We start from the raw sequence: 18704 nt of genomic DNA on the forward strand, positions 1-18704 counted from the left end.
CGGTGGCATTATGCGCATTTGTCCGTCAGTGGGAAAGGATTTAGATCGGAAGCACTAGGGCAACGAGAGAGCTGCAAGCGGTCATCTCCTTACCAGTGGCTTCCAGCACAGGGTCGGCATCCCCGATGGCTACAGGGCCAGTCACCCGGGGACGCAGGAGTCCAGCGACGCTCTCCTCCAGAGCACTTAGAGCCTGGTAGTCGGGCCGTCCACCACCGGTCTCCAGCCGGCTGCGCGCATTTCTTGCCAGCTTGGCCTGCAAGAGAAAGGACGGACTCTAAGTACAGTGTGGTGCCCTGTTGCTGTGTGTACTGCCTCCCATGGTGGAATAGCCTGGCCAGTGTGGTCAGCGCAGAAAGTGCTGCTGATGATCATGCCAGTGGCATTGCTGCGTGAGGAGGGCTGCCCATTATGCCTTTGAGGTCCCTTTGCCCATAGTGTGAGGCTCACATGCAAGGATGAGGAGGACAGTGGAAAGGGTACTCACCTTTACCAGCCGACAGAGGTCATTGAACTTTTTGCGGCACTGGTCCGCAGTCCTGGGCACATCTGAGTTTGAGGAGACCCTGCGTGCGATGCTCCTCCAGGCTTTCCTGAACTCTCTCCTGGGAGCCTTTCTGCCATTGTCTGGGCACAAGATGGGTCTTCTCTCCTGGACAGCATCAATCAGCACCCTCAGTGCATGGTCTGAGAAGCGCTGGGCTCTTTCACGGGCCATCTCCATCTGTTCTGGCGCTATTTTGTCCCACCAGCACTGTTGAGGCCTAGCAGCAGGGCTCCAGTGTGCAGGGCGTGGCAGCAGTCAAAGTTGACCCTTCCCCCTTTAAGAGCAGGCCGGCATCAGGGTGTCTGCTGTCAAGCAACACATGACCGCACCTGCGCTGCGCCCGGCATCGGCGTTATCAGGCCGCAGCGCCGGTTTAGCGCCGGAACCGAGCATTGCAACGCCGGTTTCAGCGCTCGCCAAAACTCTTGGCCAAATCCACTGAATTTCGGCGTGGTTGCCTGCAGTTTCCGGCGGGCGCTAAATTTACCGAACGCCCGACTTTAGCGCCCCAAAACTGTGCAAACTGAATTTCTAGGCCTAGATGCCTTACTATGAATAGTTTTAGATACATCTTTGGATATTCAATATAGATTCAACCCTCAAGTAAGGGAAACCAATCAGATCACGAGGGGCAATGTCATAAGTACATTTTGCATGCAGGGCAAATTCGATATTCAATAGTTAAATATAAGTGACACAAATTATTCTCGTTGTTAATAGTTAGATTTTTTTAAAACAAGAGCAATTCTAAATACAGATGGTGTTTGATACTACCAAGGGCTTTTTCTTTAGCTATGGTTGGCATTCATAAATCACTGAAGTGAAATCTGATTCTACAAATTCAGCAAAAAAAATGTAAAGCTCAAGAAATATAAATAGCGTACAAATTTGCAAAGAACAAGTATACATCTCTGGCCAATGTATGTGTGTGCATATTTTAAAAGTAATGGATTTTAATAGCTTGTCATTATTGACTGGCATTACTGCATCTCACTCCAATTCTTAATAATGGACAGGTCCTCAATCTAGAACAGAAGCATACGGTATATCTTTATAATCAGAACATTACGGAGATGCAAATATATAGGCCCAGAAATTCGGGTCGGGGGCTTCCCGCGGGTGCAAGCCCCCGATCTGCACTTACCTTGCGCGCCGGCCGTTGAGCTGTGGGACCCCGTGGAATTCCGAACCGGGGCCTGGTCCAGCTGCCGGCGCGCAGTGCTTGCGTATCCCAGGGACGCAGTTAGTTCGATGCGTCCCCTGGGATCACGTGGGCCATGGAGAGCCAATGGTAGCAGGGAATGCTCCATTCATAAGTCTGACAGGAAGAGCTGTCAAGACTTATAAATACTACGGCCCCAAAACAGCACTAAATCTTCAAATAAATTTTTTTTTAAATCACATTTTTTAAATAAACTATAAATTACATGAAATAACTATTCTAAACAATAATTTAAATTTTTGAAAAAAATAATTTTATTTTCTAACGGGGCTAAAAATAAACTTACAGTACCTTGCTTTAAAGTATTTAAAAATAATAAACCTGTGGAAAAAATGTTTTAATTTTAATTAATTCACCACTTACCTTGTAAAAAGCAGACCTTACGCCTGCTTTTTACATGTCTAACTTCTGGAGACTTACCTTCCCGGGAAAACCTGCAAAAAAAACCGAAGTTCGATGAGCACGTGCAGCCTCTCCTGCACACGCGTTCGACCTCTGAACCCCTCGTTCAGGGGAATGGAAGTGCCGGTTTCCCACGCATGCGCAGTGCATGCAGGGAACCGGCACTTCCATTGGGCCTACGGGTGAGTACCCCATGTGTACTCACCCGTGGAGACCCGAATTTCTGGATTGAGTTTTAAACAATTGCAGTCTTCAATATTTTTTACAACTTTCAAAATAAAGTAGACTAATGACAAACTATTGAAATGATGTTGTTTTCAAAACAAAGGCCTAGAAATTCATTATCGCCCACTAACTTTGGAAAAGTTTTGGATTTAGCCCCAGGCGGTAATGAATCTCGCTGAATGAAAATTCATTATCATCACTCAAAGAACGAGTGCTAAATCAAGTGCTACCAGCATAGCTCAGTGGCGCTACACTCAAAACACTAACCAATATCAGGTGCAATCTAATCACAAGTCATCATTGCCACAGGCTCTTTCCAGTTCTTAAAGGGGCAGTTCATTGATGCTGCAGAACTTAATTCTCAGCATTGCTGGCTGTGAACCTGTGTCAGCAAGCAGGAGCAGGCCAAGCCCAAGGAGCTGGACGACTCAAGCAAGTTTCTTGATGGCAGATCCACGCCTCAGAGAGAGAGCCCCCAGATTTTAAGACCAAGCATTGGAGGAGTTGGTGTCGGCTATGGCGAGACGGAGGATGGTGCTCTACCCGACAAGTGGCAGGAGGCCTTCGCCGCAAGTCATCCGTGCCATGTGGAGGGAAGTTGCCCATCAGGTCTCGGGTAGCACTGTGGTCCCCAGGACCCACACACAATGCAGGAGGAAATTTAATGACCTCACTTGGGTGGTCAGAGTGAGTCAATGCCTCGGCAAATGCTGCATACCACCGTCTGAACCACAGTCTGCTCACACTGGCCAAAGCGCCACACCCCCAGCACTCACCCACCAGCAATCTCTACCTACCAACATTCACATCCACATCTCACACCTTGCACACAATCACAGCTATTCAACTATGGCAGGCACATCACCCAAACACATTGCACCACACTCACTCCCACACTTTCCTTTCTCTTGCAGGCCAAGGTGGCTCACAACAGGAGGGAGCAGGAGCGCACAGGCGGGGGACAAGCCAACACCCAACCACTGTCTGCGCTGGAAAATAGAGTGCTGGAGATCATAGGGCGCCAGGTGGTGGGCACTGTGGCCACTGTGAACGTTGACCCCCTTGGGGACAAAAACGGTATGTTCATTCCTACTCCTTCTTCTCACATCCCATTTTCCCCTCACCCCACAAGTCTTTCTTACTTTCCAGCTAATCATGCTGTAGGCATGCATTTCTCCCTTCCTGCCCCCTCCCCTCACCTTAACCTGATTCTTGTGCCTTTATGCTTTCAGATAAAGAGCAAGCACCGGAGCAGCCTATCCCTGAGGGCACCTTTAAGAGCAATGCGGAAGACCGCATCACTGCATGACTCACCCGCAGGCACCAACTCAGATACTGGCACTATATGTTCTTTAGAGGCTAGTATAGTAGTGGGATCTGCACAGGGTGATGCACCAGGAATGAGTGCACTGCAGCAAGGCCAGGGGGAAAGGGTAGCTCAGGTTGCAGCTCCCAGGGGGATGAGTTCACGTGCGAGTTCTGCTGCACAGGGCTCAGATGAAGGCCTCGATGGATAGGCCTTTAGAAGAAGGGTGATGGGCATGCACATGGAGATAATAGGCAAGGGTGCATGAGAGCCTGTCGGCAATGGTAAGGAGCTTGGAGGAGTCCACCTCCAACATTGCACAAGGCTCTGCATACACCATGGAGCACATCATTTCCAGTCTGGAAAAGATGGTAGATGCCCAGAGAGACCATGACAACCCAGACCTAATGCCATGTGTGATGGACGATCTGGCAGCTTCCATTACAGCACAGGCGTAAGCGACGCAACGTCTTAGTGCTGTAATACAGTCTATGCTTGGTGCCATTCATTCTCAGGCTGCTCTCATGCAGTCTCAGCTTGATGCCACGCAAGCTCTGACTGCTGCCATCGTGGCTGGGTCTATCACCGTCTACCGGAGCTTTCACGGTATCGCAGCAGGCCAGCAATCTGTGCTGCAACGGATTGTTAGGGATGCTGAGGTGATGCCCCGGGGGAATGGCAGTGGGTCAGTGGAGCAGGAAGCTGCTGTCCTCTCTCAGGATGACAGCTTTCCTGCTCCCACCAGTGGCACACCGCCATTACCCTTGTCACTGCCTGTCATCCAGCGTGCCCAGACTGCTGCTGCCCATGCTGAGGTGGTGCAGTCTACAGCTGGGATTTCCAGGCCCAGAGCTGGTCGAGGGCATCCTGCAAGGCCATCTGAAGTCTCCCGCACAGACATTCAGCAGCCTTCCACCAGCCATGCTGCAGCCACTGGGCCAACACTTCGTAGGAGCACTAGAGTAGGTAAAGGCTCAGTAACGCGAGGCACTAAAGGATTGCACAAGGGTGAATAGTAAATATTGTTGTTGTAAAGATAAAGATGTGTTCACTGATTATTGATAAATTTATTCATTCATTTTGGATAATTTTGTACTGTCTCTCATTTCAGCTGTGCGCTGTGATATGGCCTGCAATGGGGATGTGTTGAGCAATGGGGATCTGGGGTTGAACTTACTGGAACTGCAGTCTGATGAGGCAGTCACGGACTGCCCTTCCAGAAGGCTGATTGAGTGGCTGCCTCCTCCTTCGTTCCTGTTCCTCCTCCTCCTCTCCCTCCTCTTCCTCCTACTCCTCCTGAGGTAGTCCCGCAATCCCCGGTGGCAAGGGCTGGGCCCTCCTGATGACCAAATTGTGGAGCATGCAGCAGACTACCACGAAATGGGACACCCACTCCGGCGGGTACTGGAGGGCTTCTCCCGAGTGGTCAAGGCAGTGGAACCATTGCTTGAGCATCCTGATGGTCTGCTCGATGATGCTCCCGGTGGCAGCATGGCTTCCATTATATGAGTGCTGGGCAGGAGTGTTGGGGTTGCGGAGGGGAGTCATGAGCCAGGTGGAGAGCGGATACCCCTTGTCTTCGACCAGCCAGCCGCAAGCTTGATGTGGTGGCTGAAAGAGTGCTGGCGCAGGATGAAGGCATCGTGGCTGCTGTCAGGATAGCGGGCATTGACATTGAAGATTAGCTGCCTGTGGTCACACACCAACTGGACACTAAGTGAGTGGTAGCCTTTGCGGTTACGGAAGATCTCAGGATTGTTATGTGGTGCCCACAAAGCCACGTGGGTGCAGTCAATGGCATCCTGCACCATGGGGAATCCCGCTATCCTGGCAAAGCCACGTGCACGTTCGTCCTGCTTCTCTTTGGTGACCGGGAAGGAAATGTAGTCCCTTCTCCTACTGTAGAGAGCCTCTGTGACCTCCCGGATGCAGCGATGGACGGCGAACTGCGAGATGTTAACAATATCTCCTGTTGCAGACTGGAAGGATCCGCTGACGAAGAAATTGAGGGCGAAGGTGACCTTGACTGCCACTGAGAGAGCCGTCCTCGTCTTGATCTGAGGCTCGAGGTTTGGTTGCAGGAGGTGGTAGAGTTCAGTGACCACCTCCTTGCTGAAGTGGAGCCTCTTAATACACTGCTCCTGGCTTAATTGGAGGTAGGAGAAGTGCTCTCGGAAGACACTTGGAGTGTAAGGCCTCCTGTTGAGAGCCCTCATGTCCCTCCTCTTCTCTCTAGCCACAAGTTCCAATCTTTCTCGCTGCCTCCGCTCCCCCCGCAATAGATCCTGGAAGGCGAGGTTGACTGCCAGTACAGCCCCCGTTAATGTAACGAAGTGCAGCACTTTGATATTTTGTGAGAATAAATGTAACTCATTTTTAGTAGCCACAACACTCTGGAGACTAAACAATCTTTAAATGACAATTAAACTGTTGCACAATGTCAAACTGATAAGGAAGCAGTGATATAGCACTAACCTGAGAGCTGCAACTCATTACTGAGGATCCCTTTAAGTAGCTCCCCTGAAGCTGGCTACTGATTGCTTCAGGCCTCCTCTCCCATGTCGCTGTCGGGGCGAGGCGCTAAGGCAGGGGGCGATACTCAATTTGGCAGATCAGGCGCCCAGTGAGCATTGCACACTAACTGACGTCATGATCTGCTTGGCGCTGAAGTTCCCGGCGCTAACTTGTAGCGGCAGTGCTACAGGGGGGCCGAATTTGGCGTGCGCCGCTGGATTTGCCTCGCCGCAACACTACTGCCTCAGTGTCCCGGTAGCACCCCCGCCAGGCGCTAACTGGAGGCACTAAGGTACTGAATTTCTCCCCCAAAGTCTGTTGTAATTGCACGGTTTGAATACTCGAAAAGTGACTCCAATCCTGACAATTTAATAAAGCATGCAAATGTAAACTGATGAGTAACAAAAATATATTCAATCATAGACTAAAGTTTTAGGTCCAATTATTTTCTGTTTTGAAGTTTCTTTTTGTCAATAAGTGAACATTTGAACAAGCTAATGGCAACAACTTCAATGATGTCACCAAGCCTGATCAAACTTCACTTACAAAACCAATACATATACATGTGTTATAGAGATTGAAACTTCATACAGTTTCCATCTACATCAACCAATATTTAATTTAGATTTGTATTAGAAATTTAACTGGTCAGCCAAACCTAAAATCTGTGGTGTAATATACTGTTGCCATTCTGTCTAATTGACTTGCTAATGTTTGACATACATATTTTTAGATAGATACTTAACATATGCCACCAGATTTTAATTTACATTGAAATATCATCTAATCTATTGCCTTGAATGTGTGTTACTGCTACACTTCATTGAATGGTTAATGTTGCCTTCTGTTTCTAAAATCAAAATGAAAGGTTTACTTACAAGAATTTGCTATGATAATTAGAACAAATCTTTGGAGCAGATGCAGCTAACATTAATATCAAGGTTGCTGCTGCGCTTCTGAACACTGAATGCGTCAAAGTCAAAAGAAGACATCTCCTAACATGCTAAGCATCAGCAACAAGTAGCTATTTAGTGCTGTAAACCTGTTACAAGTCCTCACAAAAATCTCTGCAATAATTAGACACTGATTGGATTGAGAACATTTGCTCCACACAGACCAGTTTACTTCAGTGCGCTCCCCCCCCCAGCAACACCACTGGCATGAAATCTAATTGCTGAAACTAATAGCTTTTCAATTAATTTACCTTGTGCTAAACATAAGTTCTGGAAAATATAATGGCCATGAAATTACGGTGTCTGTGATGGCGTACTCTGAGTTCGCCATCGTATTCCCTTTGAAAGGGCCTGCAAGTTCCAGATTTCCACTTGCGCATGAGTGAAATCTGGAACTTGCGGCCTGTCAATGTACACACTGACAGGCCATCCACAGGGGGTCCGAAAAAACAATCGCTGGCACAGAGTTGGGCTATTTGCCCAGCGACTGGCCAGCAATTGCCCACGTAAGTCTTCCGGTTGATGCAAGCAGATGTAGGGCCTGTTTACATGAGTGCAAGGGGATGTCTAAGCTGCAAGTTAAACATTTTTATATCCTAAATTATGCACATACACTTTATTAAATAAGTTTATGCAAATATTGGCCTGGATTACAGTCTTAATGATGTTTAAAATGATCAAAAAAATAAATATTTATTGAGGTTGGTGCAATGAAGGAACTTATGAAGAAAATTGCAATTCTGTACATTGTATAATTATTAGATTTGAGTATCCATTGCATACCATTAGGGGATTCCCTTCGTAAATGATTGAAATGGAATTCTCCTTTGTCATTGGAGAACTAGGCCCACGTGATCCCAGGTATGCTTCTGAACCGCCTGCGTCCCTGGGATCCGTGAGCATTTACGCTGTCCTCCACCTCGAGGTCTGAGACCGCAACTGTTCACAGCCTGGGCGCCAGGAGGTACTTTCGTAATTGTTTCGCGGGTTGGACCTTAATATACTACAATACCAGGTGCAGTGCAGTTCAGGGACAGTGAGGGGGTGCCCATATGTAATTATGACTATGGGCTGAATTTTAAAGGAGAAAGCGGGTTGGGGGCAGCGGGGGGGCTCCAAGGTGATCAGGAAACCTGGGGGAGAATGGGTTTCCCGCAGGCCCTGCTGATTTTAACGGTAAGGCCTGATTTGCATGGGAAACCTCTGTTTCCCACCTGCAGCCAGCCAGATTGAGAGCCGGCTGGCTGCAGGTGGTAGGCCACAATGCCGCACAGATGAGTGAGGGAGGGAATGCGTGGGGGCCGGGTTTGCCTGAGCGGGTGGGAGTTGGCACCTGACCAGGATCGTGGGCCGGGAGATGCACTGTGGGAGTGTGGGGTGTGTGGTTTGCTGAAGATCAGGGGCCGGGTGGAGCACGTGGGGGGGTCTGCCGAAGATTGGGGGCAACGGGCCATGGGGCAGCTGGAGGAGTGAGGGAGAGGTCTCATGGAGGAATCAGAGGGCCTGGGGTGGGGTGTGGAATTGGTTGCCTGGTGGGGGAATCGGAGGCCGGGGTGGGGTGGGTGTTTGGAGTCTCCGCGAGGGGTTTCCGATTGCAGGGGGTGGGTTAGGCAGGGACTCTGGATCCAGGGGGTTAGTGTAAAGATCAGCTACAGCTAAACACAAAATGGAGGTTAAAGAAGAGGATTCCAACCTCAATATAATATTTAAATAGACCACCCGCCTCCTGGCAGCGGGTTGGTTGCCTGCCCCCGTCCTGCCTTCTGTCCCGCCTCCCACCCCGCCTCCATTAAAACCGGAAGTGAGGTGGGTTCAGGTTGGGATTCACATTTTTCACACTTTAATTACCCTACGCTCCCAACCCACCCATTTTTATAAGTTCAAATTCCCCCCTATGTGTTTCAAACCCAGTCTCAGCAAATCTCTGGTGCATTATCAGTTCAATTATTGGTACCCAGAGTTACATTTCTAAGAGTTAAGACTGTGAGGAATGTGCCAAATGAATGGAAGAGTCTTGTTGTGACTTGGAATCAGTAAGTAATGATAATGACTGATTAGTGGTTCTATCTTCCGGAATGGATTTGTAATATGTGGCACTCAGGTGAACAATGTCTACTGAGGTAGTGTCTCAGCCAGATGCTCCATTTATCCTCAAAGTATCATCATGAAAAACCATTAGTGCTGCAACAATTAACTCCTTCAAATAAGAACTGAATTAACATCTGATTGTAGATTACAGTAATAAGTAAGGACAGAGATGATCAAATAATGTACGGAACACTGTGATTCCTATGCTACCAGGGATAGTGGAATGCCACCTGTAGAAAGCAACCAGCCGGGGTGGAATAGTTAAGATATTTGGATAGATAGATTCTGGAATATTGTTTGATTACTTTTTATGGATTAGTATTTAAGCATTGTTTTCTCCTGGAAGACTAAATTAATGCATTGAAGTCCAAGACAATCCAAATTTTCACAGGAATGGGATTGCGGGGTTAAATGGCCTTTTAGTTTGCTCTTATGATACACATCACACTTAATAGTAAAATTACTCAGTCTGATATATATATTTCCCCAAATATACACTTGTCCACATAAGGCATGTTTTAAAATTTCATTACCTGTAATGCCAGTGACATGCTTAAATAGTGGTTCCTTGAAGGATTTAGAGATTTGAATAAAACATAGTTAATCTTTACAACGTAAGAAAGTAAGTAAGTTTATTTTTTCACATAGTCCAGTTTACTTCAGGGCACTGTCCCCCCATCATCACCATGGAATCCATTGCTGAAATCAATGGCTTTTCAATGAGTAAACCTTGTGCTACCCACAGTTCTGCAAAATATAATTTGGCCCAGAAATTCAGGTCGGAGGCTTCCCGCGAGTGCAAGCCCCCGACCTGCACTTACCTTGCGCGCCGGCTGTTGAGCTGTGGGCCCCCGTGGAATTCTGATCCTGGGCCTGCTCCAACTACCGGCGCGCAGTGCTTGCGTATCCTGGGGCGCAGTTAGTTCGATGCATCACTTGGGATCACGTGAGCCATGGAGAGCCAATCTGAGCAGGGAATGCTTCATTCATAAGTTTGACAGGAAGTGCTGTCAAACTTAGAAATACTACAAGCCCCAAAACATCACTAAATCTTCAAATAAATGTTTTAAAAAACATCACATTTTTTAAATAAACTATAAATTACATGAAATAACTATTTTAAACAATAATTTTAATTTTTGGAAAAAAAAATTATTTTCTAACGGGGCTAAAAATAAATTTACCTTTCTTTAAAGTATTTAAAAATAATAAACCTGTGGAAAAAATGTTTTAATTTTAATTAATTCACCACCTACCCTGTAAAAAGCAGGCCTTACGACTGCTTTTTAAATGTGTAAATTCTGGAGACTTACCCTCCCAGGAAAACCTGCAAAAAAAACGCATGTTCAATGCGCACGCGCAGCCTCTCCAGCGCATGCATTCGAACTCTGAACCCCTTCGTTCAGGGGAACAGTAGTGCCAGTTTCCCACGCATGCGCAGTGCATGCAGGAAACCGGCACTTCCATTGGGCCTACGGGTGAGTACCCCGTGCGTACTCACCCGTGGATACCCGAAGTTCTGGGCCAATGTATTCCAATGTTGGATCATGTACACATTTTTTCTGGAAAATTGTCATTGTTGGATGTACTGATCAGCCTTGCAGCAACAAAAAAAGCAAATTCTCGTTCTTAGATACTTGCTGCGTGTTCTTCTAGATCAAATCATCTCATAATTTATATTCAGTTCTTTTTCTGCTAATTGGAAATTAATGTCAGTCGTCATTTTTATTTTGTACGACAGAATGTCGATGCATTGAGGGATAGAATATGCAAACAACTTTATATAATTTGCAATATTCATCAATTATGCATGACTTCTTGTATAGCTTAATTAAATGTGCTCTGATTAGTTTGATGCCTTTCCCTCTGTGTGTTTTGCAGGCCAGCATTCTTCTCTGTGCTGCAGCACATGGATTTCAGGACTGCAGCTGAGGAGGTAGGTTCATTTCTGGCTTTCACCTTGCATGTTGGAATAAGACAAATGGGGGAAAAGGCTTTGCATGCTTTTTAAGGATAGATGTTTGTGTGGAAAATTCTATCTTGCAAATGTACCTTGCAATATATTCCAAATGCTGCTTCTAGTGAATACATTGAGAATGCAACAATGCACCAAAATGGTTCAATGCCCCAGGCTTTTGAATGCTTAATAAAAGTTCCATTATTTCAGCAGGTGAGAGAATGTAAATTACCTCGCTGTAATTAATTTACACAAAGGACAATGCAAATGATGAAGAAAACTATTAGAATTGTTGTAAATGAACCATTTTTTGTAGATTTTGAGCAAATTACAGGGAAAACTGTTCAAATGGCTCAAAAATCACATAGAAGGTAATGAAAGGTTCACAATTTGTCTTTTAAAAAACATCACTCTTTTAGGGATGTTGTATTGAGAATAGTGCACACAAATGCTCTTCTTCGAAATAGTGCCATGGTATCTTTTAAGTCCACCTTAGAGGGCAAACGGGGCCCTCAGTTTAATGTCTTATCCAAAAGACAGCACCTCCCACAGTATAACAGTCCCTCAGTACTGCACTGGAGTGTCAGCCCGGATTTTGTGCTCCAGTCCTTGGAGGTGAGAATGCTACCAAATGAGCCACGGCTGACTCCTTTGCAGATGCAGAGGTGTGAGTAATGAAAGCAAGTCAGGGGCAGGATCAACAATAGCTATGGTGGAGCTGCATTCTTGGAGGCAAAACATATGATGCCTAGCTGTAGACTGTTCTCCTGGAGACTTGTGACAGGCGATTTGGTGCTGGCCTGGTAGGGAAGGGTTGTCAGTCTGGATTAGGTTTCGAGCACTAAATTCGTTCTCCTAACATCCTGTCCACCGTTACTCCTTCAAGCAACACCACTATAAACAGATTAACTGATCATTCATCTCATGTATTGTTTCTTGGACCTTGCTGTGCTAAAATACTTTTGCATTTTCCTGCATAACAATAGTGTACATCAAAATTAATTAATTGGTTGTGAAATGTGTTGGGACATTCTAAAGATATGAAAAGGTGATATATAAATGCAAGTTTGTGCTTTCTTTGTAAAGCAGCAATGAAGGTTGATGTTAGGATAACAGCAGGAAGTGCCCTACTCAGGCACCATCTTGGATGAAATAGGGCAGTTTGAGTCAACTCCCACAAAATTAAGATACTGAGGAGGATAATTTAAGGTTTGGCGGGAGATCAGGACAATCCATATGGAAATTCCAGGCATCAAATTGCTTAAAGGGAGTAACTGACACCAGTGAACCTGTGAAGGTATCTATAGCAGATACAAAGGTGTGACACTTTTGTTACATCTGGACTTGAATATTCGAAAAACTTCCTTGCCAACCTCCCATGCTGCATCGAATCTAAAATTCCAACTTTTCAAAACTCCTCCGTCCACGACTTGTCCTGCACTCATCCGTCACCCCTTGTCCTCACCAAGCTCCACTCGTTCCTTGTAGCCCAACACATGAAATTCAAAATCTTCATCTATATATCCCTCCATGCTCTCATCTCAACCTACCCCTCCAACCACCTCCAGCCTTGCATCGTACCCTTTGTTCCTCTGACTCAGATCTCCTGTGCATCACCTCACCAGCAGTGGAAGATGCTTCAGACATCTAGGCCCTAGTTTTAGGAGCTCCCTAAACTTCTGTGCCTCACTTCTTCTCTACTAAACTTTAAAAGCTTCATTGAAATCTTCTATTCAACCATGTGTTCCAACTCTCCCACTTCTGCACAGTGGATTACATCCAGACAAAAAATGGGCTTTAAATAGGATATCCCAACTTCTCTTGAAGTCCAATGATGGTTTCCATTAAAAAAAATTGCACTTTGCTCCCCTTTGTGCTCCCCCTCCCTCTGTGATTCATGTAGTGTCCGAGTATCAATAATACACGGACTGCAGGAGAACAATAATAACAGGTATTTACTGAACAGAGGGTAACTCTTTTGTTCGTACCCAAAAAAAACAAATTGGACTGTAAACAAAAGTTCAACTAAAACTTAACAAATCAAATTAAAATTGGGTTTTCCGGGTTGATGATGCACTCCAGTCCCCGCGGCGCCCACCGGTCGCGGAAATACTCAAGCGCACCGGCGGACACCGCATGCTCCATCTCCAGGGCCACCCGGGCGCGAACATGGCCGCGGAAGAGAGGCAGGCAATCCGGCTGGACGACCCCCTCGACCGCCCGCTGCCTGGACCAATTGATGGCTCTTTTAGCCAGGCCCAGGAGCAGTCCCACAAGGAGGTCCTCCAACCTGTCTGCTCCCCTCCGCACCGGGTGACCGTAGATCAAGAACGTGGGACTGAAGTGGAACCAAAAATCGAGCAGCAGCCCCTTCAAGTAGTGAAAGAGGGGCTGCAACCTCTCACAATCCATATAAACATGAAACACGGACTCCTCCAGGCTGCAAAAAATGCAGGTGGCCTGGGAGTCCGTGAACCTACTTAAAACCTGATTGCACGGGACTGCTCCGTGCAACACCCTCCACGCTAAGTCCCCGATGGAACAAGGGAGGACTCCCGCATAGGGAGCCCTCCATTGGGGACCTCCGCCACCGCCAGTCGGCAAGTCGCCACGCCAAGGCGTGTCCGGACGGTAGGCGAAGATGGCAAAGTGGAGAGTGTGCAGGAGCAGCCCGTACAGGAAACCCCTCCACGCGGAATGAAAAGGCATGGAGGGTATTTCCTCGAGATGGCTCAAGTTGTGAGGCGCCGGTTCCCGAGGGGAGTTTCGGGGCCGGACAGCGATGAGGAATTCCGTCTGAACGGGGGTAAGCTCGGACGGGATCGCCCCACGTGCTTGAGCCGCCTCGATACACCTAGTGGAGTCGTGGCCCAGTGCCGCTTTCACCGATTCGATGGCTTCGACCGCGAGCCGGACGTTGGCCCAGGACAGGCGCCGCGCCAGCTCCTCCGGCGCCATCCAGCCCGCTCCTCCGCCATCAAGCAGGTCCCCGACTCTGGTCACCTTGCCAAGCACAGCCCTGCCCTCCACCAGCCGCCCGAACCCGCGTTCATGGAAGTGCGGATTCCTGAGCAGCGGCTCCCAAAGGAGAGCCGCCGCTCCTGACGGGGGAGAGCTCCGCCTGGAAGCGATGTAGTTCCAAACCCATAGCAGTTCCTGGTAGAAGACAGTCGGCTCCCGCAGGCCGGCACGCCTACCGCCCACTTTCGCGAACAGGAGCTGCGTGTCGTAATTGAGGCCGTGCAGCTGGCGGAAGAAAAACGTCGCCAGCGCACACCATCTTGGAGGATTCGCGACGTACGGGTATCTCTGCAGCGTCTGAAGACAGAAAGTCGCAGCCTGGGTGCGAAGGCACACCAGCGCCTGACCGCCCTCCCTAAGCGGGAGACACAGAACCGTGGCAGAGACCCAGTGCTTCCTTTTGTCCCAGAAGAAGTCGATGAGTTTCTTCTGCATCTTGGCAACAAACGCAGGGGGAGGGATCAAAGTGACCAACCGGTACCACAACATGGCGGCCACCAGCTGGTTTATGACCAGCGCTCGACCCCTGTAGGACAACACTCGGAGCAGTCCTGTCCAGCGTCCTAGGCGAGCAGTGACTTTGGCCTCCAGCTCTTGCCAGTTCGCCGGCCAGGCGTCCTCGGCAGGGCTAAGGTAGACTCCCAAATAGAGGAGGTGCGTGGTGCTCCAGGCGAAAGGCCTGAACTCCTCCGGCAGGGAGTCCACCCGCCACTGACCCACCAGGAGTCCGGAACATTTCTCCCAGTTGATCTTGGCGGAGGATGCGTCCGAGTAAATCTGCTGGCATTCCCGCATCCTCCGCAAGTCAGCGGGATCCGTGACCGTGAGGAGCACGTCATCGGCGTAAGCCAAGAGGACCACCTCCATGCCCGGCCCTTGCAGAGCCAGTCCCATCAACCTCTTCTGCAAGAGGCGCAGGAATGGCTCCACGCAAACGGCGTATAACTGACCGGACATGGGGCATCCCTGACGCACCCCCCTCCCGAAGTGAAGGGACGCCGTCAAGGACCCGTTAACTTTAATCAGACAATCCGCGGTGGCGTACAGAAGTCGGATCCGGGCAACGAAATGCATCCTGAACCCGAATGCGCGCAGAGTCCCGAAGAGATACTCGTGATCCACCCTGTCGAACGCCTTCTCCTGATCCAGGGAAAGGAAGGCGACCGACAGACCAGCCCTCTGGGAGTGGTGGACCAGGTCCCGGACAAGATGGATGTTATCGTGGATGGTCCGGCCCGGGACCGTGTAGGACTGGTCGGGGTGGATCATGTGGGCCAGCACGGTGCCAAGGCGAGCAGACATGGCCCTGGCAAAGATTTTATAGTCCATGCTGAGGAGGGAGGCCGGGCGCCAGTTCTTGAGGCGGAGATCGCGCTTCTTAGGCAGCAGGACAATGACCGCCCTGCGCCAAGAGAAGGGCATCTCCCCGGTCGCCAAACTTTCCCCCAGGACCCGCGCGTAGTCGCCCCCCAAGACGTCCCAGAACGTCCTGTGGAACTCCATGGTCAGCCCGTCCAGCCCCGGGGACTTTCCCCTGGAGAGCTGGTGGAGGGCACCGGTCAGCTCCGCCAGGCTTAGCGGAGCGTCCAATTTTTCGGCGCCCTCCGGGCTCACCTTTGGCAGGTCCGCCCACAAAACTCTGCGCGCATCCTCGCTGGACGGATCTGGAGAGAAAAGAGCCCCATAGTAGGCGCGGGTCTCCGCACTGATTCCCTCCGGATCCGAGACCAGAGATCCGTCGTCGGCCAGCAGCCCCAAGAGCTGCTTACGGACCCCCCGTCTTTTTTCCAGCGAGTAGAAGAAGTGGGAGCCGCGGTCCAGGTCCCGCACGAGCTGGATCCGCGACCTCACGTACGCGCCTCGGGACCTGACGAGCTGCAGGTCCTTCAGCGCGCCCTTCTTCTCTTCGTACACCTTCCGCAGGGCCGGGTCCTCGACGACCTGACCGAGACGGGACTCCAGGTCGAGCACCTCCTTCTCCAACCGCCCGACCCGGGCCTCCCGCCTCTTGGTCGACTCCTTCGCGTACTCCTGACAGAAGAGACAGATGTGAGGCTTGCCCACATCCCACCATAGCCTCAAGGAGGGGAAGCACCCCTGCTTCCTTCTCCAGTTGGCCCAGAACCGACAAAACGAATCCCAGAACCGCGCATCCTCCAGCAGCAGGTTGTTAAAATGCCAGTACGTGGACCCCCACCGCACGCGCAGCGGAGCAAGCTCTGCCCACACCAGGTGGTGGTCCGTGGACGGCACCGGCCACATGGAAGCCGCCGGAACGCAGGAGACGTATGCCCGGGAAATGTAAATTCGGTCGATTCTGGACCATCCTCCCCCAGACCTCATGCTAGTAAAGGCGCTGGAGTCGGGGTGGAGATTTCGCCAGACGTCCACCAAGTCGAAGGACCCGACCAGGTCCCTCAACTTCTCCATCGCCGCCGGGCTTCACGGGGGACCCGAACGGTCCCTAGCCTCGAGGGTGCAGTTAAAATCCCCCCCGAGGATGACGCACTCGCCCACATCGACGGAGCCCAAAAGAGCGGACACTTCTTCGAAGAAGCGCACTTGCTGCGCACTGGTCTGAGGGGTGTACACGTTCACTAGATGGAGCGGCACGCCCCCCAGGCGAACAGTGACCTGCAGCAAGCAGCCCGGCACATGCTCCTTGACCCCCAAGATCTCCGACTGAAAATGCGGGGCCAGCAAGATAGCCACCCCGCTGGAATTGTTGGAGAGGTGACTCATGCTGACCCCTCCTTGCCACTCCAGGAGCCACGTGGCTTCATCTCCCGGAACAGTGTGGGTTTCTTGCAGGAAGCACACCGCATAATTCCCGTCCCGAAGGATTGAGAAGTTATTGAATCTGCGGCGCACCTCCCTGCTGCCGCTGATGTTGAGGCTGGCTATGGTTATCTTCATGTCAGAAGCATAGTGCAACCTCTACCTACACCTAACGGGGGGAGGAAGCGCAGCCGCTGGTCAGCCGCCACTTCCTCAGCAGCCCAGTGAGAAACGTTCTGAGCCGACGCAGCTCGAGCGGGTTCACACCCTCGTCTGCGCCCATGACCTTAACGGCGGCGCGGACGGATACGACGAGCAGCGCCAGCTCCGACCACCTGTCGAGGGCCAGCCGGACCTTATTGCGCCGACCCAGGCATGTGCCCATAAAATCCCGGAGTTCCCTTACAGGAATGAGGGGAGACTCGGCAAGGGGCACGAGGTCATCCATTGCCTCGTCGGCGCTGGAGTCCGAATCGTCTTCTGTGCCCATCACCGAGTCCCCATCCTCCTCCAGGGGGTCGTCACCAGCGGCCGACCCATCCGCCGCACAGTGCGCAGGGAACGGCTCGGCCGCACCAGCCAGCCCCGCCTCCGCCCGGATCCCACCCCCAGGATCGGCGGCAGAGGATTCCTCCCTGGACTCCTCTAGGGGTGCTGGGCCAGAAGACGGCGGCGGTTCAGAGCTCCCCTCCGCCCCAGACGCCGGAACGACCGGAGAAACCAGGGAGAGAACAATTCCCAGCTCCTCCAGCACGTCCGGCACCAGAGACGCAGCCAGAGGGCCATCCTCCTCCCCGCCACCAACCTCCGACCCAGCGGATGGGGTGTTTTGAATTAAAAGCTCTACCAGGATGAGCATCCCCTGGGAGACGTCCGGGTCGCATTGGGCGAGCTCATTATCCTCGAGCTCGCCCGACACAGACCCCAGGCCGCCTGAGCCGGCGAGGGGTAATGGCACCGATAGAACGTCAATTTCCGCCGCGGGTTGTTCCGCGACCCCCCCCCACGGGCAGGGTCTCGTCCCCATCCCCGGGAGGCATGCGCCGGACAGACACATCTGCCTCAGCCTCCCGAGGGACAGGCGACCCCTGCCGATCGCTGGTGATGACGACAGCGGGGGGGGGGGCACAGTACCCGCGGCGGGCGATGACTCCCCCTGCTCGGAGGGACCTTCCTCCTCCCGGTCCTCCTCCTCTTCCAGGGGGCCGCGCCTTCTTTTTAGCATGGAGGGAGCGAGGGAGGCCTCCATGTCTGCAGAGGCCTCCTCCTCAGCTCCCTCCGGTGGAGCAGGTTTGTCGGCTTCCTCGGGCCCGAGCCCGGCCACAGGTATCGGCGTTTCCGCAACGGCGGTTGCGACCACAGGCTCGGGCATGAGGCCCCTCCCACTCACGTCCGCCCCGATTAACTCCGCTAAGAGTGCGGGTGTAAGGGGCTCAAGGGGCAAGGGCTGGCCCTCCCTGGGGGTCCCGCCCCAAGGTGTTTTGATTTTATCCGCGCCTTCTTTCCAGCCGGACGCGCTCCCTCCCCGCCGCCGGAGGCCTTGGTGGCATCGGCCCCCGACGTCGACCGTGCATCAGACGTTCCCGATGCGCGGGCAGATCCGGGGGGAGGAGCGGTGGCGGCGCTAGCCTCAGCCGCACGAGATGATCCGGCGGCCTTGGATGCGGGGCAGTTTTTCCGGATGTGCCCCA

General features: G+C 51.1%; 1 protein-coding gene across 1 annotated transcript in view; it reads right to left on the bottom strand.

Moving 5' to 3' along the window:
- LOC147114866 (uncharacterized) overlaps positions 1–7500 on the bottom strand; it is a 30312-nt gene extending 22812 nt beyond the window's left edge. Inside the window, exons 1-2 of the mRNA XM_085993954.1 lie at positions 7468–7500; positions 94–277 (exon numbers count right to left, since the gene is read on the bottom strand). Coding sequence (XP_085850080.1) covers positions 94–277; positions 7468–7500 — 217 coding nt within the window. The remainder of the gene's footprint in view (positions 1–93; positions 278–7467) is intronic.
- Positions 7501–18704: the final 11204 nt, after the last annotated feature.

The sequence above is a fragment of the Somniosus microcephalus genome, chromosome 7 (genome assembly GCF_052327205.1).
Source record: "Somniosus microcephalus isolate GS21.2 chromosome 7, FLI_Smic_1.0, whole genome shotgun sequence".
Taxonomy (NCBI): Eukaryota; Metazoa; Chordata; class Chondrichthyes; order Squaliformes; family Somniosidae; genus Somniosus; species Somniosus microcephalus.